At 40.0% G+C, this 23,257-nt stretch overlaps 1 protein-coding gene across 4 annotated transcripts in view; it reads left to right on the forward strand.

Annotated features, from left to right (window-relative positions):
- The first annotated feature begins 589 nt into the window (after positions 1-589).
- Positions 590-23,257, forward strand: part of DYM (dymeclin) — a 373,371-nt gene continuing 350,703 nt past the window's right edge. For 2 of the 4 annotated variants that reach the window (XM_067699137.1, XM_067699140.1), the window contains exons 1-2: positions 592-873; positions 21,850-22,041. In XM_067699137.1, coding sequence (XP_067555238.1) covers positions 21,902-22,041 — 140 coding nt within the window. In that variant the 5' untranslated portion in view covers positions 592-873; positions 21,850-21,901. Of the gene's footprint in view, positions 874-21,849; positions 22,042-23,257 lie in introns of all 4 variants that reach the window. The other 2 variants (XM_067699139.1, XM_067699138.1) reach the window with 2 other exon arrangements.

Consider the following 23,257-nt stretch of genomic DNA (forward strand, 5'->3'; position numbering starts at 1 on the left):
TCTATCTCATAGCGTTATTTGAAGAAATAAAGTAACAGTGAATAGCCCATAGAAAACAACCCATAATGTGAGTTATTATTACTGACGTCGTTAATAGTCCTGTATGGTTAGTATCATCATGATCCCGTATATGTATTCTAGATGAGGAAACTTGCTGGAGAGGTGAAATAAGGACGCAAGGACGTCAATCTGGTAACCTCAGCTCATTTGACTTTAAATTCCATACTTTTGCCACTGCACCACATTGACACTCTTTCCTGTTGGACCTGTCCTTTCTGACAGTATTGCAGGCAATTCTAGATCTGCTATTCTGCCTCCATCAAACTTTATTTTCCTATTTCCCAATTCTTTAGAGTCCTACAAGGAACTGCCCGACTTTGGGGTGATTATTGTGCTGGAATGAACAGGAGCCTTAATGAAGTTAAGTTACCAGAACAAGTGTTGTAGGGTAAGCCAGGACTGCAGCACGAAGGTAAGATTTTTCAGCTTCTCAGTTTTGCCACGCGGCTTTGCGGTTGCCCTGGAAGCGCAGGAGAGTGGAGAAACGCTGAACGCCGGAAGTACTTCATTTCCCAGAAGTCCGCGCGCCGCGCGCCACGTGACCGCCGGCTAGAGCGCGCCGGGGCTTTCGGTACCCCGGGCGTTCTCCGTAGCTTCCCTCTGCTCTCCCCGCCCCTGGGCCTCCGCACTGACGCTGTCCGGGCGGGAGCCGAGCCGGAGTCGGAGCTGGAGCCGCAGAGACGTGGAAACATGGACGCCTGAGCCGGTGTGCGCCAACCCGGCTGCGGCGGCGACCGCGGCTTGTTCTGTCCCCTCTGCCATCCGTTCGTCCGTCCGTGAGCTGGAAGCGGATCTCTCCGCCGGCTGAGACAGGTGGGCTGTGGCGTCGCCCCTGGCAGCGCGGCCCTGGGAGCCGGGCGGGGCCCCGCCCCTTGTCAGAGCGGGTTTGGGGACACCCTCCCCTCCCCCGGGCAGAAGGGTCCCTTCTGCCAGCGGGGGACGGGGCCACGAGAGCTGACCCCCACTTCCAGGATTCAGTGGCATTTAGAGCCGGGAAGTGAGGGGATGTGCTAATCAAGAGAGTGAGAGGGGCCTCAGTCCGAGTCTGGTGTTGGGAGTTGGTCGTGGCGGGGGGGATACCGAAGAGCAAGTCGATGCTTCGGAAGATGGGGTTGATGTGACAAGTGGGCGTGTGATGGGCAAGGTGAGCAATAATGTTGATTGTTTTTTTGACATACAAATTTTTATTGAGATGTAATTGACATACCACAAAATTCACCCTTTAAAAGTACAGTTAAAGTATAACGCAGTGGTTTTTTGTTCTTTTTTTAAACACAGTGTTTTTTAAAAGCATTTTCACAGGGTTGTGCAACTGTCTAATTTAAGAACATCTTTATCACCCAAAAAAGAAAACTATACCCATTAGAAGTCACTCCTTATTCTCCACTCCCTGGCAAGTAGCGATTGTGTTTTAACTGAAAGGCGAGAGGGTGGGAAGTTAGATCGGGTGTTTGTGAACAGTAGTGAGTTAATAAAGCTGATAGGATGAAAGTACTGAAATAGAAGGGATGGGGTGATTGTAATAGGGCCAGCAAAGGGGTACACAGGATAGACTCGCTAGGGGGGCAGATTGAGCAGGATGCTTGAAAGCTGGAGGGAGAGATGTGTAGAGAGAAGGTGCTGAAAGATGAAAACACCGGTGTGTGTGTGGAGGCAGTGGAGAGGAGTGTACCCTTTCAGAGGGACCCTGGCTTTGGGATGATGAATTGAGGGTTCGAGAGAGGAACTGGAGGTGGAAGGGAAGGGGATCTATAGTAATAGGTGAATGGTTGCTGCTGAGCATGGAAGTTATGAATAATGTAGATTTCTTGAATGGTTATCCTGCTTTGTATTGTTTATCTCATAATTTTCTCTGCAACTCAGAGACAGACTGGGTAAGTATAATTATTCCCATTCTGCAGATGAAGAATCAACCTTTTAGCTGTTAGGTGACTTCCTGAAGCTCATTAGGTTAGTAAACAGGGCAGAATGAGTGGGAATGAAAAAATTGATGCACGTGGATTAAGTGGCAGAAAATTGAGATGGGTCAATGTTACAGGAAGGAGTTTCAACTATTAAATATATTAAGAAATCTATATTATTATAAGTAGGTCGAGGACTTTGTTTTTGTAACTTTTAAATTTGGAAAAGCTCAACCCGGGATAATGTAATATACCCCCACGTACCCATTACCCGGCTCTAACAATCAGTAACTCAGGCTAATTTAGTTTCATCTATGGCCCTGAATTCCTATTCCCAGCTCCATTTCATTTGTAAATATTTGAGTATATGTCTCTGGAAGATTGAGTCACTCTCTTTTTAATATACCCACAATATGATTGTCACACCTAAAAAATTAATAATAAGCTCTTTATATCTAGAAGGACTTATTTTTTAAAATGTGGTATCCATTTGATACTGAAGAAGCAGTGCAAACATTTTGATGTTTGACTTCCTGAAAAATACAGTTTGTTTCCTGATTTTTCCAGTTAATCCTGTTGTCCTGACTGTTCCATTTTCTTGATTAATATGGTTCATCCTTCTGCAGAATGCTTGAAGAATTGTCACTTTGGCTAGCTCTTTAATGGATGGAGTTTTGCGAGGGCAGGAGAAAAATAGAAGTGAAATATACCACAAAATGCACAAATAACTTAGATCTCATACTGCTCTAAGTATTTGGGCAATTTGATTATGTTTCTTTCCAGATGATTTCACATATTGTTAGAAGTTGTTTAATGTGTGTGTATTAGTTTTCTTTGACTACTGCAACAAATCACTACAAATTTAATGGCTTAAAACAATACAAACTTATTCTTTAAAAGTTCTGTATTTTAGAAGTCCGAAATGGGTCTCACTGGGCTAAAATCAGTGTGTCAAGCCTGTGTTCCTTTTGGGAAGTTTCCAGGGGAGAATCTGTTTCCTTGCCTCTTCCAGCTTTTAGGGGCCGCCACATTCCTTGGCTTGTGACCCCCTTCCTCCATCTTCAAAACCAGCAGCATTGCATCTCTCTGGCTGTTCTGTAGTCCATCTGACCACAGCTGGGAAAGGTTCTCCACTTTTAAGGACCCATGTGATTAGATCAGGCACACCTGGGTAATTCAGGGTAGTTTCCCTCAACTTAAGGTCCTTAACTTAATTACATCTGCAAAGTCCCTTTTGCTATGTAGAATAACCGAATCACAGGTTCCGTAGATTAGGATGTGGACATCTTTGGGAATTGTTATTCTGCCTATCACAGTATGTTTTGGGATATTTTGTTGAGACTTAAGAAAATCAGTGGTTTTGTTTGCTGCTGCAAATGCAGTGTGTCCTCTTTCACTTTGTAGATAATGGGAATAGTTAGTGCTGGAGAGGACTGTTCCATTTTCCTTTTAGTGACTGTAAACAAATATGTGGGAAATACCTGTGACATTTGTAGTATAGGCTTTGGTAAAATGAGACCTTTAAAAGTGATTAAATATAAAAACAATGTAATAACGTGTAAAGTTTTTCTGTATTTTGTTTCGGTCTTTTTCATATTCATATTTATTTATTTATTTATTACATATTCATGTTTTTTAAGTATTGTTTACTTGTAATCAGAGTGTATATAATGCTCAGCTGCTACTTGAAGTCGCAGGACACTCTGGCAATGACGGTTCCCATGCCCAGAGTGAGAGGGCAGGGGCTCTGTGTCCCAGTGGGTGATGGAGGTACCTCCAATTCAACAGGAAGACTCAAAGGGAGAAAAAATTTTCAGGAAGAATGAGCTACTGTGAGAGTTGGGCTTGAATTCCCATCTAGAATTTTCCGTATGTGACTCAGCTGAGCGAGGTTGAATGCTGTGGGCCTGCAAAGCAGAGGGGCAAGATGGCTGTTACTGCTCTTCCTCTCCCAGGATGGGGGAGAAGACTCTGAATCTTACAGGTGGATTTCAGGAAGTCCTGTAGTTGGTATCCTGCTTCCTGAGGGGGTTCCACTTTCCAGCTTAGCTCTCAAGGTCTTGACTGCCTTGGAGCGTGAAGGTCTGGTCTCTCTGATGGTGGTGTGTTTTAGCTTACGGCTTCCAGTAAACATAATGGGAATTGTTATATATCTGTGCCTATTTTTAAGCTTATTTTCCCTACTAAGATTCTTAGTTGAGCTTAATGCTTTGAACTTCTTAAAAACTGTTTGCAGTTTTAAATTATACTCATGTTTGTCTATTTGTAGACAAAGCAATCTAATAGGGCTGAAAACAACTTTACAGATAGCTCTTATTTACTGAAAAATGTTTTTTTTTTTATTATTAAGAAAGTTTGGTCAGTACTTTTTGATGTCTTCTCTAGTTTTTGTTACATTCTTTAAAAATGCAGACAGCAGGTGAGGGGTCGGGGGTGGGTGAAATGGGTGAAGGTGGTCAAAAGGTGCAAACTTCCAGTTATAAAATAAATAAGTGCTGGAATGTAATGTGCAACGTGGTGACTGTTGTTAATAATACTGTATTATATGTTTGAAAGTTGCTAACAGTAGATCTTAAATGTTCCCGTCACAAGAAAAAAAAATAACTCTGTGTGGTGCTGGATGTTAACTAGACTGATTGTGGCAATCATTTTGCAATACAGTATATACATATATTGAATCATTGTGTTGTACACCTGAAATTAATATGTTACATGTGAATTATATCTCAATTAAAAAATGCAGACACCAAAAGTGGCTGTAACTCTCCAATAAGAATATTGGAAGAATTAACAACAATTTTTTTGTATGTCATATGACAGATAGTAAGTTTTCTTTTTTAGATTGAGTCAATCACTGAATCTTTTTTAAAAAATATTTATTTATTTATTTATTTGACTCTGCCAGGTCTTAGTTGGTTGTGGCCCTCGGGATCTTTGTTGTGGCATGTGGGATCTTTAGTTGCGGCATGCAGGCTCTTAGTTGCGGCATGCATGTGGGATCTAGTTCCCTGACAAGGGATCAAACCCAGGCGCCCTGCATTGGGAGCACGGAGTCTTAACCACTGGACCACCAGGGAAGTCCTGAAGTCAATCACTGAATCTTGACAATTATTCCTTCAAAATACCTTTTGCAACCCTCCACCTTACAATACTTTCAAAGTCTCCTGTGTCAGTTAAGATTAGGTTTGTCTTTGAGTAACATACCGTTGCTAGCTTGAACATGTTGTTAGTTTGTTTCTCATGTAAGAGAAGTCCAGAGGTAGACAATTCAGGGCTGGTATGGTGGCTCTGCTGTCATGAGGGACCCAGCCTCTTTTCCAGCTTCTTACTCTGTCATCTCTAGGATATGGCCCTTGATTTCTGGGTCCAGATAGTAATGTATGGCATGTAGTCAGATAAATGGTCTGGCACCCATAGGATAGTTCTGGACTAAGGTATTTTGAAATCATCAGTGTATTGGGGAAGAGTTCACTGGTCTAGAAGGCTGAGGGATGTATGCAATTTTATAGTTACAGTGGGCAAAGTAGAAGACATGCCCTTTAGTAAGTCTCCCTATCAGGCATCAGCTTGCTTTCTGGCCTTTTTTGCTTCCCTCCCTACTCTAGCCATGTTGAGCTTTTTTCAGTTCCTTGAATGGACCCTGCCTGTTTTTCCTAATCCTAGGCCTACACACATGCTTTTCTCTTACTTTGAAAAGTTTCTTAACTCCACACCCAACCAGGCCAGTCCTTCGGGTCTTAGCTTTTATTTATTTTTTATTTATTTGGTTGTGCCGGGTCTTAGTTGCAGCAGGCGGCCTCCTTAGTTGCAGCTCGCTGGCTCCTTAATTGCAGTACGCAGGCTTCTTAGTTGCAGCACGCAGGCTCCTTAGTTGTGGCATGCGAACTCTTGGTTGCAGCATGCATGTGGGATCTAGTTCCCTGACCAGGGATCGAACCCGGGCCCCCTGCATTGGGAGCACGGAGTCTTACCCACTGCACCACCAGGGAAGTCCTAGGTCTTAGCTTTTATGGCATGACCTCTGGGAAGCTTTCACTGAGTCCTGAATAGTTGCCATATTATAATTTCATGTTGCTTTATTTGTGTCTCTTACTCAACTGTAAATAAATTCTATCCTTCACAGTTTTAACCCTGGCTCTTGGTATTGTGCTGGCCACATAGTGGGCACTCAGGAAATATTGACGGAGTCGTTGTGCTTACATAACCAGTGTGATGGAGCTTGGGTATTGCTAGTTTGTTTGTTTGTTTGTTTGTTTTTTTGCAATACGTGGGCCTCTCACTGTTGTGGTCTTTCCTGTTGTGGAGCACAGGCTCCGGATGCACAGGCCCAGCGGCCATGGCTCACGGGCCCAGCCGCTCCGTGGCACGTGGGATCTTCCCGGACTGGGTCACGAACCCGTGTCCCCTGCATCGGTAGGCGGACTCTCAACCACTGCGCCACTAGGGAAGCCCTGCTAGTTTGTTTTTTCAGCCCTGTACTATTCTTTGATATTTGCACATTGAGTTATATGAATCAATGATTGTGAAATAGTAAAGCACATTCTCTCCAATGTATTTAAAAATTAATATTTCTACTTAAAGTAATACTTGCAAATTGTTAGAAAAGATAATAATTTATAATAATGTTATAGAAGATCAGCAGTACCCTGCCTTACCTGTCCTTTTTAGTCTGGTTCCCACAGATAACTGCTTTTAACTGTGTTTATAAGTAATATGTCTAAATGGCTATTCTGTGATTTATCAATTTTAGGTAATACCTGTTGATGCCTGTTGTGGTAGATGAGCCTCTTCCTCCTCCTCCCCCTCTTCCAGCCCTTGTAGTATAGATACTTAAGAATTCTTGATTAATTCAGTGTTTACATTATCCTGACTGCATAAATATCAGTGCTGAGCTGAGTTTACCTTGCTTCCCCGCCCCCCCTCCTTATTTGCTTTATTTTTCTGTGAACATATTACTGATTTTTACCAAATACTTTGGAAGACCTGTGGGGATTGGGACCCAGGAAACCGATGCAAGATGTTACTCTGGCTACTGCTGTTGCCGTGACAGTGAATTGTTTTTCATCCCCTCCCAGAGGCTTCATTGTCTTTATTAATGAAGGTAAAGTACAGTCTCACACCTTCACAGTTCCCGACCTGACAGTGTCTTAACTTAATGCTCCTCTGTTTTGTTCGTGCTTTCTGTTTGGAACTCCTGTTACTAATCTATTAAGACCTTCTAAATGAATTTTTTTTTTAACAGTACACAAAATGGCTTTTATTTCACATCCACTCATCTTTCAAGTAATTACACAGCTTCTATATTATCACACAAGACTGCCTATTGAATTTTTAAATCAGTTTTTAGTAGTTTCAAGTATCTTTTCTTGTTCTTTTTTTATTTTTTGCGGTACGTGGGCCTCTCACTGCTGTGGCCTCTCCCGTTGCGGAGCACAGGCCCCGGACGCGCAGGCTCAGCGGCCATGGCTCACGGGCCCAGCCGCTCCGCGGCATGTGGGATCTTCCCGGACCGGGGCACGAACCCGTGTCCCCTGCATCGGCAGGCGGACTCTCAACCACTGCACCACCGGGGAAGCCCTCTTTTCTTGTTCTTTGATTATTTCCTTGACATCTTGTTCTTGGTTCATGGGAACAATGTGGTATAGTGGTTAAGAGCATGGTTTCTGCACCCAGACTGCCTTAGCCTGAAACCTGGTCTCTCACTTTCTAACTCTGTAGTCTTGGTCTTGGGCGAGTCGCTTAACCTTTCTTTGTCTCAGTTTATTCTTCTAGGCCAAGGGTTGGCAGACATTTTGTGTAAAGGGCCAGATCATAAGCATTAGGCTTTGTGGGCCCAGAGGCAAAATGAAGAATATTTTGTAGGTACTTGCAAAACAAGGGAGAAAAAATTTCCTCAAGTTTTTTAATCGATGAAATTAAAAATACAATACTAATAATGGTTGAGAACTCTTTTTTTGGTAATAAAGGTTTGCTGATGAGAAGAATGAAATCTTTTTTGGGGGAGAAGGGATAACATTTTACTTAATTGGAGTTTAAAGTTACTGTTCCCTATCATCAAAATTGATCATAAATGTTCCTATTTAATGCTGATTTGTAATGAGATTTAATGTATTTCACCTTTGAATATATCTTTTTACATAGATAAGTATTGCCAAATACTGATATCAATCTATGAACATATATATATATTTTTTTTGGATGAACTGCACGGTTTGTGGGATCTTAGTTCCCTGACTAGGTATTGAACCCGGGTCCACGGCAGTGAAAGCCCGAGTCTTAACCACTGGACCACCAGGAAATTCCCCCAGTGGTTTTAATAGAGCGTATTTATTGCTTGGAAGACATCTGTAGAATTATGTTAGATTCATTTCTCATATTTACCCTTTAGCAAATCATTGCATTACCAACTAATCACTTCCAACTGAGGACTACGTGGAACTCCTTGTTGCACAGTTAAATGGGTTTTGAAATGTGGAACGTACTTTTGTACTTGTACTGAGGTCTGAAAAATGCTGTTGGAACTGTAGTTTGACTTTGGAAAATATATCTACTGCATACTTGTGTGGGAGTGGAGGTCTCGAGTCTTATTTTGATTTTTGACAGCATCAAAAGTGTATAAAGGGGCTTCCCTGGTGGTGCAGTGGTTGAGAGTCTGCCTGCCGATGCAGGGGACATGGGTTCGTGCCCTGGTCCGGGAAGATCCCACATGCCGCGGTGCGGCTAGGCCCTTGAGCCATGGCCGCTGAGCCCGCGCGTCCGGAGCCTGTGCTCTGCAACAGGAGAGGCCACAACAGTGAGAGGCCCGTGTACTGCAAAAAAAAAAAAGTGTATAAAGCAGCTTGACATTACCTGTGATTCAAACAATGTCAGTTGTCCTTGAAATGACTTTACCTCGGTATAGGTTTTACAGATTTTTAAGTGCTGTTGGCCTTCTAATTTTAGGTTGAATTCATTGAGAAATATTATCAAATGTGCAGCAAAAACTAATTTCCAAAGCCATTCAGTGTCTAGTAACAGTGGTTGAGGGAGTTCTTCTTGTTCAGGACAATTTCAGTCTCAACCCTGAGCTTGAAAAATTTAAATAAAACTATACCATTGCTGAGCCATTGTATTGTTGTGTGGTAGAACGTATCAGGATATTCAGTTTTTATTTCTGAGAAAAATTTTATGGAACTGATAGTTAAGTTCATGAGAGTGGATGAAGTTGGCTGTTGACACTGCTGGTTCAATAACACATCATAGATTCAAATATTTTTATGCAGAGTACCTGCTGATAGATAGCATAATGAACACTGTAGGCTATAAGCACCTTGCATTTAAGAAATATTTATGTAATTTACTTAAAAATAGAAATAATAAATCCACATGTTAACATAAGTAACATATTTTTGTAAAAAAAGTATATTTTGCAAAGTAAAATAAAATTTTGTAAACACCTTGCATTTTCATAAGATTTGTAAACTTGTCCAGCTAAGCTTTTTTCTGCTCCACACATGTTTACCGCCATCTGTCATTATTCATCTTAGCAGATGCCACTTCAGGTTGTACTGAATTAGTATTTTCTCAACCAATTTGGAAAACATTCATGGCTGTAATTGTTCCTTACAGGCTGTTCTTGGAGCAATTATTTTCACTGAGAGACAAGTCTTAAAGATGTTTTATTTTCTCTGGACACATTTCTTTGTCTGCTGTAATCAAACACAATTTAAATCATGATTGGTAAATGACTTTCCTTGCTTGGTTAACAAATGAGCCATTCAGAATCTTACTCTGGTTGTAGCCTCATTTTCATTTTTTATTTTTGGGAAGACATTTTGCTTGTGATGAAATGCCTTGTTTTAAATTTTCTAATTTTCTTGATTGTTGCTCTGATGAGTTGGGAGTGAGTGCTGTGTGGTAGGGCATGTCATGTTATTACCTTAGTTGGTAATGTCTACCTATCTTGTATTCTTCTGACATAGCTACGATGATATTACATGATAAACATAATACTTCAATATCTAATTAGATAAAAAAAATCTACACTCCACTGTGACTTAAAAGTGTGACATCAGAGTCTAATTCGTTCTTTTTTTTTTTTTCGGCCACGCCTTGGGGCTTGCGGGATCTTAGTTCCCCGACCAGGGATCGAACCCAGGCCCCAGCAGTGGAAGCGCAGAGTCCTAACCACTGGACCACCAGGGAAATTGCCCTTTGTTCTTGCTTTGATATGAGAGATATTTACTGGTAATTAAAAATGTCAAAGTATGGCAATATGCCTGACACTTGAAATGCTGTCATTGTCACATGTGTCCCTGAGATTTGTAGTGCACTGAGCAGCAGTATAAGGGGATGAACACACCACATATAGTCTCTGTAGTAACTACTCAGCTCTGCTGTTGTATCACGAAAGCAGCTTCAGTGTGTAAACAAATGACCATGGCTGTGTTCTAATAAAACTTCACTTGTAGACACTGAAGTTTTAATTTCATAGGATTTCCACGTGTCACAAAATACTGATTTTTCTTGACCACTTAAAAATGTAAAAATCATTCTTCATGCAGCAGGCTGGATTTAGCCCTCGGGTCATAATTGCTAACCCGGTGCGGATTAAAAGACTCAATATGTGTCAAGCACTTTGAATAGGACCCAGGGACATAGTAGGCTGTATAAATGTTTGCAGTTGTTATTATTAGTTTTATTATCTCCCTGAGGATATTAGTTAAAATTTTTTTCTTAGAATCACCTGTTTTCTGATTAATATTTTTGGTTTCTTTATTTCACATTGGAGGCTTTCCTCACAAGTCTGATCATTTTTGGTGGACCACTCTTAATTTAAGATTGAGACTCCCAGTATTGATTGAAAGCTCTGCATGTGAGTGGATTTTGCTGAGTGGTGAGCATTGCTGTAGATGGCAAGCCAGCTTTTTAAATGGGGGGAATCCCAAATGTCTGTATCTTTTCCATGGTTCCCCCTTCATTTTCTCTTGGGAAGAACCCTCCAGTCTCCTGCTTTGGAGGCTGGGAAACCCACTGTGTATCTGTGCAGCAGGCCGACTTCAACTTCATTCCCCTGTTTTTATCCTCTGCCTCATTACTCTCTGCAACCTTGGCTTCAGAGTCCAGAGTCTCTTCATTCAGATTTCTTCAGAGTGCACATACATGGTTTCCTACTCGGGGGTGAAAGACTCGCAGACTTGAGCCCCCTGCCTTGCCCAGTCGTTCATGGTGCTTTTCTCCAGTTCTTTCACCTTCCCAGGGTTCCATGGGACGGATTGGCTGGCTTCTTGTTAGGGTCTCCTTTGGCAGGCGGGTATGTTGGGGGCATCCTCAGCTCCGCCAGTTCAGTTACTAGCACTCTGTCACCTTTCCATCTTTCACACCTCCTTTGATCTTATACTTGTGGGCTTACATCTTTTTATTTTCATTGCTTTCATTTCACTGCCATGGAATACCCAACTGTACTTAATATAGCACTTGGAACATAGTAACCTTTTAGAGAATGTTCCATTACTTGGACTAATGGCACCTGTGGTGTTTTAACATGTCCTTTGGCCAGTGATCACTGCCCACTATTTCTCTGGACTCCTGTTTCAATGATGAGGTTTCACTTTAAAGTTTGTTGAGTACAAATGTGTGTGTGTGTGTACACACACATATATACATTCAGGCGATTCTGGGATATAGTTTATGATTTATGGAGTCTCAACTTAAGTCAGGACAAAGTGCACTAGGGTGTTATTTGTATATTTTGAGGGTGTTAAGACAGAATTTGGTTATTATGGATTTTCAGATCCACTAATGTTTACTTTCCAGCTAAGATACATTAAATCAGGAGACAGTGAATCAGTACATATAGAAGAGGAAGGAGATTTATTTTATGTATATATCAGATATTTCACAAATTAAATACAAAATATTGAGCATATCATTTCTTGTTCATAGTGTTCTTTTCACTCATGATAGTAAAATTGACTTGGAATAATTGATCTGAAGTGTTAAATAGCGGTATAAGTCAGACAGCAAAACAAGGCATTATTTGAAGGGTAGTTAAATTATAAATGAATGGTGAAGATAATGAGTGCTCTAGGACTGTAGAGAAAAGAGTGCTCACACTATGCTTAGTGAGTAGGGTTTCAGGTTCTGTGGGACAGGTGTGTGGCGGGGGAGGCAGGTGTGAACAGGAGCAGAGGAATGCTAGAGCATGCTAGGTGTTGAGAACGTGGCTTGCCTTACTTTGTTCTGGTACTTTTTTGCAAATTGCGGTTCACACACAATTTGTATCAAAATCGCTGAGAATGCTTTTTGGAAAATGCAGATGCCTGGGCTGTGGCCTGACATTCTGAATCTTTGAGGCGTAAGCATTTGCATTTTTATCCACATGCTCCACAGGTGTTTTTTATGTACCTTGAAGTTTGAGAACTACTGGTTTGGAGGACAGTTGGGAATAAAGTTGGAAAGCGAGCTTTCAGACTGTGGAGGGTCTTGAATGTCAATATTTGGCTTTTCATGTAATGAAGAATCATTGAATATTTTTGAGCTGGTTAAGTAAAATGATGGAAGTGATAACTTCACAAATATTAAAAATAGATTGTACTTGACCTTTTATTTGGCTAAACATGCCTTTACTGAGTGCTTTGCATGTGTCATCTTGCTTCATCCTCAGAAAATATGAGTTGTAAGTAGTGTTTTTCTCATTATGCAGTAGGGTTTGATAAGTGGTAAATGGGATTCAGGCTGAGTCTACAGACTTAGCAGGGTCTGTCTCATACTAGAACCTTTGGTCTTTTTTTGTTTTAAATTTATTTAATTTATTTATTTTTGGCTGCACTGGGTCTTTGTTGCTGCACACGGGCTTTATCTAGTTGCGGTAAACGGGGGCTACTCTTCGTTGAAGTGCGTGGTCTTCTCATTGTGGTGGCTTCTCTTGTTGTGGAGCTCGGGCTCTAGGCACGTGGGCTTCAGTAGTTGTGGCACACAGGCTCAGTAGTTGTGGCTCGTGGACTCTAGAGCACAGGCTCAGTAGTTGTGGCGCACGGGCTTAGTTGCTCCGCGGCATGTGGGATCTTCCCGGACCGGGCTCGAACCCGTGTCCCCTGCATTGGCAGGCGGATTCTTAACCACTGTGCCACCAAGGAAGCCCAGAACTTTTGGTCTTAATTTTGATGCTGGACTGAATTTCCTTTTTTTTTTTTAAGGATTAATGTAGTAGTGGAATGTGCAGGGTGAATCGAAGTGGAGAGATTGGGAGCAAAGAAATCAGGATACTGTTGCACTGAATCATGTGAGATTGTAGAAGCCTGGTCCAGCATGGAAGCAGCGGGAAGATAAAGAGATGGGCTTAAAAGTTGATATGTAGAATTGTGGGTATTGTAGAAGAACCCACAGGACTTGTTGATGTCATTGGGGAGTCACCCTAGTAAACTGGTAAAGACCAGGGACTCTGGAATTAGATTGCCTGGGTTCAAATCCTGGCTTTTCTACTTATTATCTCTGGGACCTCATGAATTTGGTAAGTTACTTAACCTATCTGTGCCTTAGTTTCCTCATCTGTAAAATGAGAAAACTGTGCCTACCTCTCAGGGTTGTTAAGGGGGACTAAATGAATCAGTGAGTTTAAAGCCTTTAGACCATGTAAATAAATCTGCTAATAGCGCTGTTGCATATGTGCTTCTTCTGCCTCAGATGCTCCTGTGTATTTCCATGGATGCTTGTAATAACTCCATTGTAATACTTACCAAATGTGTTATAATAATTTATTGACGTGTTTGTCTCTCCAGGATTTGAGTCCATTAATGGCAGGGACCTGGTTTTATTCATTTTTGCATTTTCGGTAGCCATCATAACACCTACATTTACAGTAAGTGTGTAATAGGCATGTGTGGAATGTATGCTTGGGTATGTGAGTGAGGTAACTTGAGCCAAGAATGCTGATGACATTGATAGGAATAGTGACTTTTGGAAGGGTTGCTTGTTTTGGGGGACAAATGTTAAAATTCTATTTTAAAATTTATGATGATAGTACGACATCAGTTGATATGTTCAATATGTAGAGATTTATGCTTGGATTTTGACTGAGAAGTCAAGACAAAATATTAATTCTGGGGTCACTCACATAGAGTTTAAAGCACAAGCCAGAAGCACATTCAGAGCCTTCCTGAAGGAGAGCAGGTAAAGAGAACATCCATTTATTTAAGGTTTTTTTTTTTTTACTGTAAGTTACAACATGTTTCTGGTTTCAAAAAAAGTCAAGCAGTACAGAAGGACATAAAGTGCAAAGTCTCTTCCCTCCAGATTTCCATTCCCATTCTTCAGAGGTAACCAGTCTTGGATCATTGCTTATGTTTCCTTCCAGAAATTATCTAGGCGTATATAAGAATTTACATGTTTATTTAAACTGATGGGATTTTACTATATGAGCTGTTCTGTGTCTTTGTGTTTGTTTTCACTTGCAGTATTTGGGATATCTTTACATATTAACACATAAGATCTACCTCATTCTTTTCAGTGGCTACGTTGTATTCCATTATATGCTTATTCCATACTGTAGTTAATCTCCAGATGATGATCATTTAGGTTATTTTGTGTATTTGCTATTCCAAATAGTGATTAACATCTGTATGTATAGAACTTGTCAACTTGTATGAGTTTACCTGTGAGATGAATTTCTAAAACCAAAATTGTTGGCACACTTAACGTTTTGACAGGTGTGGCCAAATACCTACACACTAATGGTGGGGATGCCTGTCTCCTTGTTACTCTCACAACTGCTATTAAGGTTTTTCTTAACCTTTGCTAATCAGATTGGTAAAAATGATACCTCACTGTTTTAATTAGCATATTTTATTCCTCATTTATACTGAAGATCTTTTCATATATTTATTAGCTATGGGACCTTGGCTATTTCAAAGTATTTTTTTTGAGTAATATCTCTTCAGCAGTGTGCTGTAGGTTACTTAGGGATAAGGAGGAATAATCTACCTTGGGAGATATGTCATATATACGACAAAACCGTAACATTTAAAGGTAGTTTTTACATAATGGAAACTTTAGGTGAGTGGTGGGAAGGTGAGAGGGAAGACTGGTTTTGGGAGGGAGGGTGGAATCAGTTTTATACACATTAAGATTGAATTATTCACTACGTTGCCTTAAAGATAGGTCTTTTGAAAGGTACTGCTAAAAGCATCAGCAGTTGCACGCTGCTTATTTCTAGTATAGATTTATGTAAGGAACATTGTTATCCACGAAATTACTGGATATATATGTATAAATTTTTGCATGTTGCATATTATAATTAATATATATAATTATTTATGTTATATTACCCTTAAGTAAAAAAAAATTCCTGTTTTAGGCATATCGATAGTACTGGCATTCCAGTCAGAGGTTGGGACTAGGAGAGGTTTGAAAGTAATAATAATATCGTGGAAGGCACTGGTGAAACCAGGAGAGAGCCTCAGTTATTGAAACATTGAGAGAAAGCAGAGCTGAAAACCAGGAAGTCTTCTGATGCACAGTGAGAGGGAAGAGCATTAGGACTGTTAGGAGGTGGGGTGATTGGACAGTGGGTTTTTCAAGTTCCAGTTTATTGTGGTTATCATTGGTAAGGGTCTTGGGAGTTCCAAATACATTGAGTGCAAGTGGTGTGTGTGTGTGTGTGTGTGTGTGTGTGTGTGTGTGTGTTTGAAATCCTTGGCATGAATTAGATGCAGAAGAGGTGCCATTGGGCCTCAGTTTTCTACTTTGCTTTCTGCGAGGGTGGGGAGCAGATGGAACTTTCTGGCAAGAGCACCTCAGTGGCTGGTTGTCTTTGCTTGGCTGAACTTGTTCCTCCTTGTCATTGCAGCTGCCTTGGGTGCCGCTTTCACCCTCTGTTCTCAGCAGATAGTACCCTGTTGTTGCCGCCTAATGGAGTGAGGGCAGGGGTGACTGGGCAGGGTGTCCTAGCCAGGTCTGCTGCCCCTGGGCTCTGGCCCTTTTCTGGCCAGCTGCCTCTGGACTGGGGTTGCTGTTGCACCCTTGGTGCCCTTGGTTGAAGGCTCTTGAGCCTGCCCTGTATGTCACTTTCCTTTTCAGTCCATCTCCAGCTGTTTTACATTTTATGGGGATTCCTCACAGCTTCGGGTTTCCTGTGAATTTTTCAGCATGGCTGTGTAATAATTGACAAAAATTTTTTGCATTATTTTAGGGTTAGGTGAGGAAAAGAGGGGAAGGAGGCATTGCATTTTGTGCTCAGTTGGCTGTCTTGGTTTTCCTTGTTAATATTCTGTTCAGTGTCGTCTTATAGCTGACAGACTTTATTCATATTGTTTTAGAAAGGTTTCATATTGTTCCTGGATTGAGCAGTTACTTTAGTACTTTGTGGTCTGTCCTAGCAGTTTTGAAAATAAAATTTATTTCCTATAAATCAATAGAAAATAGGCAAAGGATATGAAGAGGTGATGGCCTCATTCACAGCAATAGAAATGAAATGCAAATTAAAACCATATTGTAAACTATTTTCATGTGTCAATTGGCAAAGATCAAAAAGTTTGATTAAACAGTGGTGGCTGTGGTGTGGAGAAACAGGCATTGCTGAAGGGAGTGGAAGCTGGCAACCTCTAAAGAAGGCAGCTAGGCAGTGTAGGGGAGGAAAAATAATTTTCCGTCTACCCTTCTGAGCTCCTAACTGTGATAAAAGATCAACAGGAGAAAAATAGAAGTTTATTCACGTGTACCTCATGTATACATGGGAGATACCTAGGGAAAAATGAGTGGCTTAGAATTCAGTTTAATACCATCTTAATAGGGAAAGGGGAAGGGGAACGTAGGCCTCTTAAGGGAGAGTAAATGATTTTTAGAAAAGATGAATGGGCCTTAGAAGAATAGATGAGAGGTATGATAGTTTGTGACAAAGTTAGTCTCAGTGTTGTGTCAACTTCTAGGCGCTCTTGTGATAAGAGTCAGTATTCCCTGGTTGATGAAACTGCTTAATTTATAATTTATGATAATGGAGTTCCTTTTGGAGAATCTGTCTTTAGGCAGATAAGGAGAGTTCAGAGAAGGCCTCACCCTGCATTTGCTATTTTTCAAGTGCCTACAGCTCAAAATAAAGTGGCAAAGTGGCAGATTTTAAGGTGACATATTCTGCTACTCTTCAGCAGTATCTACCAAAGTTAGAAATGCACATAATCTTTGACCCACCAATTCTGTTTCCCTGGATTCATTGTACCTATATACTGATACACGTGTGAAATATGTACTGGATACTTACTGGAGAACGATTTGTAATAGCGAAAGATCATAAGCTACTTAAATGTCCATCGATACGGGATTTATGGAATTAAAAACTGGAATGTTAGAGTTGTAAAAATAAATGAAGTGCTTTATATACATATATGTAATGATTTCTAGTATATATTAACTGGGAAAAGCAAAGTAAAGAGGCATATATAGGGTGTTATGATTTGTGTAAAAAGGAGAAAATATGTGTTTGTATATACATAGAAAATCTGTGGAATGATATCCAAGCAACCAGTAATATTTTCTCTGAGTTGAGAAACCAGATGGTTAGGAGTAGGGATGGGAGAGAGACTTTTTACTCTATACCCTTTGAACCCTTTGTATTTTGTACCAGGTGCATTACTGATTAAAAAATAAAGTATAAATAAATCAAGTCTGACTTAAATTTTCATTAATAGACTCTGTGATGATAGTCTCATTGTTGCCTTATTTAGGAGAGGTGGGATGGAATTCTGTTCTTTTGAAAATTCAGCATTTATGGACCTTATTAAACTCCCAAAGTAAATTTTTCATTGATTGCTTTTAAGGCACCACAAGAAAAGTAAAATACTCGTTTGTTTAATTGAGAACAATTTGCTCTGGTTCTCATTTCTTTTTATCTGGTGCCATTTTTATTCTGTTAATTTTAATGAAGCAAAGAGAAAGGAAATTGAGTCCATGGCAGAGCCAAGGGAAACCATAATTAAAGTGCTTATTGCCAGTAAACCAGCACTCTCTTACCTAACGATTTTGATCCACACACTTAGGTGTTTATCCAATATACTGTTGTTAGGCCCACAATGCTAACCGCTAATTAGCATGGGTTCCCCCCGATAAACAGAGGACTTATAAACAAGTTGTGGCTGTCTTTTTTGTTCTTAAAAAATTTCTTTGAGGCATATCCAAGAATTGCAGGGATTATTAGACAAATAAAATAATTTGGAAGGTTTGATAAAAAGGAAATAGTTCTTTTAAGTAGGTGGTAGAGGGCAAAATCTGTTGTATCCTCCCATGTTATGAAATTAGTGTGGAATTCCCAAAGGACCATGACTTATTTTGCTTTTATTGAAAAAGTTCAGTTTTAAATAAGATTTATTTAGGGAAACTAAGTGAAAGAGCATTCCAGGACACCAAGTAAAATAAATGTGAGATCCTAATCATCTCATGTGATAATATAGGTGATGAATTAATTTCATATGTAAAAATAAACTTAGTGGTTGTGATAGAAAATAGCTGTTAGTCTGATTTGTTGGCACCTTTCTTGGACATATAGATTCGATTTTTGGGTTTGATTTTGTTTTTATTTTAAAAAACTTTATTTTGAAATAATTGTAGACTCATAAAAAGTTGCAAAAACAGTGTGGAGAAATTCCATGTACCTTTCACCCAGCTTTCCCTAAGGTTAATATAACTATGGTACATTATCAAAACCAGGAAACTGATATTGACAGCACAGAATAGACTGCAGACTATACTAGGATTTCTCCACTTTTTACATGGACTCATTTTTTTTTCTTTTGTGCATATAGTTCTGTGCAATTTTATCACATGTATAGATTCAGGTAACCACCACCACAATGAGGATTCAGAACTTTTCCAGTCCCACAAATGAACTTGCTCATCACCTGTATTCTGCATTTGTCCGAATCGTTCCTCATGGGGTCCTCTGATTTGCTTCTCTATCCCCAGCTTATTGGTTTTGGGCACTCAAAGCATTTTATAATTTCTCTTCTTTAAATTTAAGATGTGTATTATGGCCCAGAATGTGGTCTATCTTGGTGAATATTTAATGTGAGCTTGAGAAGAACGTATGTTCTGCTGTTGTTGGATGAAGCAGCTAAAGATGTCAGTTATATCCAGTTGATTGATGGTGGTGTTGACATCAGCTTTATCCTTACTGATTTTCTGCCTATTGGATCTGACCATTTCTGATAGTGGAGCGTGAAAGTCTCCAGCTATCATAGTGGATTCATTGTTTTCTCCTTGCAGTTCTATTGGTTTTTGCCTCACATATTTTGATGGTCTGTTGTTAGGTGGATACACAGTAAGTACTGTTATGTCTTCTTGGAGAACTGACTCCTTTATCATTATATAATGGCCTTTATCCCTGATAAGTTTCCTTGCTCTGAAGTTGGCTGTGTCTAAAATTAATAAAACTCTTCCTGCTTTCTTTCTTTCTTTTTTTTTTTTTTTGGTACGCAGGCCTCTCAGTGTTGTGGCCTCCCTCGTTGCGGAGCACAGGGTCCGGACGCGCAGGCTCAGCGGCCATGGCTCACGGGCCCAGCCGCTCCGCGGCATGTGGGATCTTCCCAGACCGGGGCACGAACCCATATCCCCTGCATCGGCAGGCGGACTCTCAACCACTGCGCCACCAGGGAAGCCCCCTGCTTTCTTTTGATTAGTGTTAGCATGGTATATCTTTATCCACCTCTTTACTTTTTTAAAAAAAGATTTATTTATTATTTATTTATTTTTGGCTGTGTCGGGTCTTAGTTGCGGCATGCAGGATCTTCGTTGAGGCATGCGGGATCTTTGTGGTGCGCGGGCTCATTGTTGTGGCGAGCAGGGTTCTCTCCAGTTCTGGTGTGTGGGTTTTTCTCTCCTCTTGTTGTGGTGCGCAGGCTGCAGGGCACGTGGGCTCTGCAGTTTGTGGCACACAGGCTCTAGTTGAGGTGTGTGAGCTCGGTAGTCGTGGCACACGGGCTTAGTTGCCGCGCAGCATGTGGTATCCTAGTTCCCTGACCAGGGATCGAACCCTCGTCCCCTGCATTGGAAGGCGGATTCTTAACCACTGGACCACCAGAGAAGTCCCTCTATCGCTTTCTTTAAAAAATAATTTGTTTTTGAGATGTGTCCATGTTGGTAATTGTAGCTCTAGTTAATTAATTTTCACTAGTGTATTATATCTCATTGCTAAGATATTAAAATTTTTAATTTTAAATAACTTAAAAGGTATAAAGTAGCTTTGGAATAGGGTATGACAAGTAAGGACTTTATATATTTCAGAATATTTCTTTATAGCATTTTCTAATTGGGCTCAATAATTACTTGAGACATTAAACTGAAATCTAGAGTTATGATTGACTGTTGGCTTGATATGAAGTCTGAGTTGGAGTCAGCTAGTGTTGGGGTCCCTGTCCCCATGATTAAGGAGGAGGAAAGTAGTGTGTGGCCTTGAGTTCAGGGGCAGGTGATAAGAAGCCAGATCAGTATTTCCCTCTCATATTCAGAAGGCCCAGCTGTCCATGTGCATTGGGGAAGCCTCATGTCCTTAGATAAGCAGCTCAAGCCAGTCCCAGAGTTCCAAAGGGAATGTGGAAGACGTGCTTCCAAATTCTGATCTTGGCTTCGATGTCTTTGTGGAATGAGGAGGGACGTAGGTGAGAAAGTAAGTCACTACTAATGTAAATTCTCTTGTAACCTGAGCTTCCTTTAGCCACCGAACCCATGTAGTTTCCTTTCATTGTGATGGTAATCTTTTTTTTAAAAAAATTAATTAATTAATTAATTTTTGGCTGCGTTGGGTCTTCGTTGCTGTGCGCGGGCATTCTCTAGTCGTGGTGAGCGGGGGCTATTCTTTGTTGTGGTGTGCAGTCTTCTCATTGCAGTGGCTTCTCTTGTTGCGAAGCACAGGCTCTAGGCGCGCGGGCTTCAGTAGTTGTGGCTCTCGGGCTCTAGAGTGCAGGTTCAGTAGTTGTGGCGCATGGGCTTAGTTGCTCCGTGGCATGTGGGATCTTCCCGGACCAGGGCTTGAACCCGTGTCCCCTGCATTGGCAGGTGGATTCTTAACCACTGCGCTACCAGGAAAGTCCCTGTGATGGTAATTTTAATTTAGTTTAATTTATTCTTCATTATTTTATTGTCAGTGAGAGACTTTTTCTGAACAAGTTGAGGTAAAACATGATCTTGAACTATGTTACGTGCAATTTGACGAAGACTGTGATTCATTTTGTAACTGATCTGTTAGTTTTCCCCTTCGTGACCAAGCACAACAAATAATGAAGACAGTAATAATTTATTTACACTCATTCCTTCCTTCAACATAATGCTGTTTAGAGAATGCCTGTTATATGCTAATGTAGACATCTAGAAAGATGAATAAGATAGTTCTTATTTAAAAAAAAAACCCCAGCAAAACACAACAGCTCATGATTTAGGAGACTAAGAATGCCAGCAAGAAGTATATGTGCATTACAGCAGGATGAGAGGCACTGTGTGTGACTCCTTTGGAATTGGGAGCCCTTTCACTTTAATAAGTGTAGGTAGCACATGGTAACTACTTGAACAATTTTCTGCCCTTAGCACATTCAAGCCATCCAGTCTCTATTTCTTTAGCACCATTGTTTTAGACTATTTTTAAATAAGTTATCATTGTTATGAATTTGCTTTGAGACATTTTCTTGGGCAGAGGTATGCCCATTCTAAGATCTACAAGTATAGATTGGGATTTTGTGTTATGTTGGCTAAGACAGATTTTAGCCTCATTTTTCGCCTTGTATAACTTTGTATCTGATGTCTAATATATTTAAAAATAAAGAGAGGTATGATTTCTTTTACTAGGTTTAGAGTTTCTTACATTTAGGTCAAGGGTAAGAAAAGTATGATGATTACTTTGAACACGTTTGAAATTTCTTTTCATTCTTTATAGGTTGTCTTGTGGAAATGAAGGTTTAAGGACAAGTTATCTACCAGATTAAAAGATGGGATCGAATAGCAGCAGAATTGGTGATCTTCCTAAAAATGAGTACTTAAAAAAGTTATCAGGCACAGAATCTGTCTCTGAGAATGACCCGTTCTGGAATCAGCTACTGTCATTTTCTTTCCCTGCACCAACTAGCAGGTAAGAGTGTACTTGGAGATTGAAAATTTGTATCAAGGGCCACATAAGCTTGTGTGGTATGCTGATTTAAAAAAATTTTTTTTTATTTTAATGATCTGTCTGCCCCTCCATTTGTTGTATATGTACCAGTAGAAAATTCAAAAAGTATGAAAAGGAGGAAATAAGTTTTTCTTTTTCCTTTCCCCCACTCAGCCACCTCCCTTGCCCAGAGATAATTCCTGGTAGCAGTTTCTTTTGAATGCTTCCAGAGGTAGTAAAACCATATTATTTCATGTAGTTTTACAAAACTGTTTAAACACAAATGGTAGCATACTACACATACCTTTCTTTTTTGTTTTTGCTTGCTGTCCCTTGCTTTTTTTCCCCACAGTTAAGTAAAACATATGTATATGCATACATGCAACTGCCTTATTCTTTTAAATGACTGCAGAGTGTGCATAGATTATATGAAATCGGTTTTTCATATATGGACATTTAGATTGTTTCTAATTTCTTGTTATAACAGATAATGCTGCATACATAATTTTTCAAGCATACAAATAAATCTCCAGTATAAATTCCTCAAAGTAGCATTGCTGGATCAAAGTATATGTGCATTTGTAATTTGCCAAACTGCTCCATGGAAGTTGTACCAATTAACACTCCTACCAGCAATGTATGAGAAGGTCTGCTTCCCCACCCCTTTGTCAGTTTAATGCATTTTTAGATTCTTTGGCCTTTGTCAATTTGGTAGGTGAAAACCAATATCTCATTTATTATAAAAACTGACAGACACGTAATTATGTAGAGTGACTAGAATATTGAATTCCCATTACTCAGTATCTAGATTTTAAACATTTTTATTTATTTGTTTTTAACAGCTTTATTATGTAGACTGAATAATGGCCCCCTAAAGATACCTGTGTCCTAGTCCCTGGAATCTTTGAGTGTGATATGTTACAACATGTATCAATATTTCATTCCTTTTTATTTCTGAGTGAGATTCCTTTGTATGAATATACCATCTTTTCTTTACCCATTCATCAGTTAATAGCCATTTGGATTATTTCCATATTTACTTCATCTATTTTTTAGGGTTTTTTAAAGTAAATTAAAATATGGACATTTTCTTTTATAACTGTAATACCGTTATCACACCTTACAAAGTTAACAATAATTCCTCTTACCCAGTCCATTTTCAAATTTCCCTAGTCGTTTTGTAGTTCATTTGTTACAA

This window comes from Pseudorca crassidens, chromosome 12, assembly GCF_039906515.1.
Source record: "Pseudorca crassidens isolate mPseCra1 chromosome 12, mPseCra1.hap1, whole genome shotgun sequence".
In the NCBI taxonomy this organism is placed as follows: Eukaryota; Metazoa; Chordata; class Mammalia; order Artiodactyla; family Delphinidae; genus Pseudorca; species Pseudorca crassidens.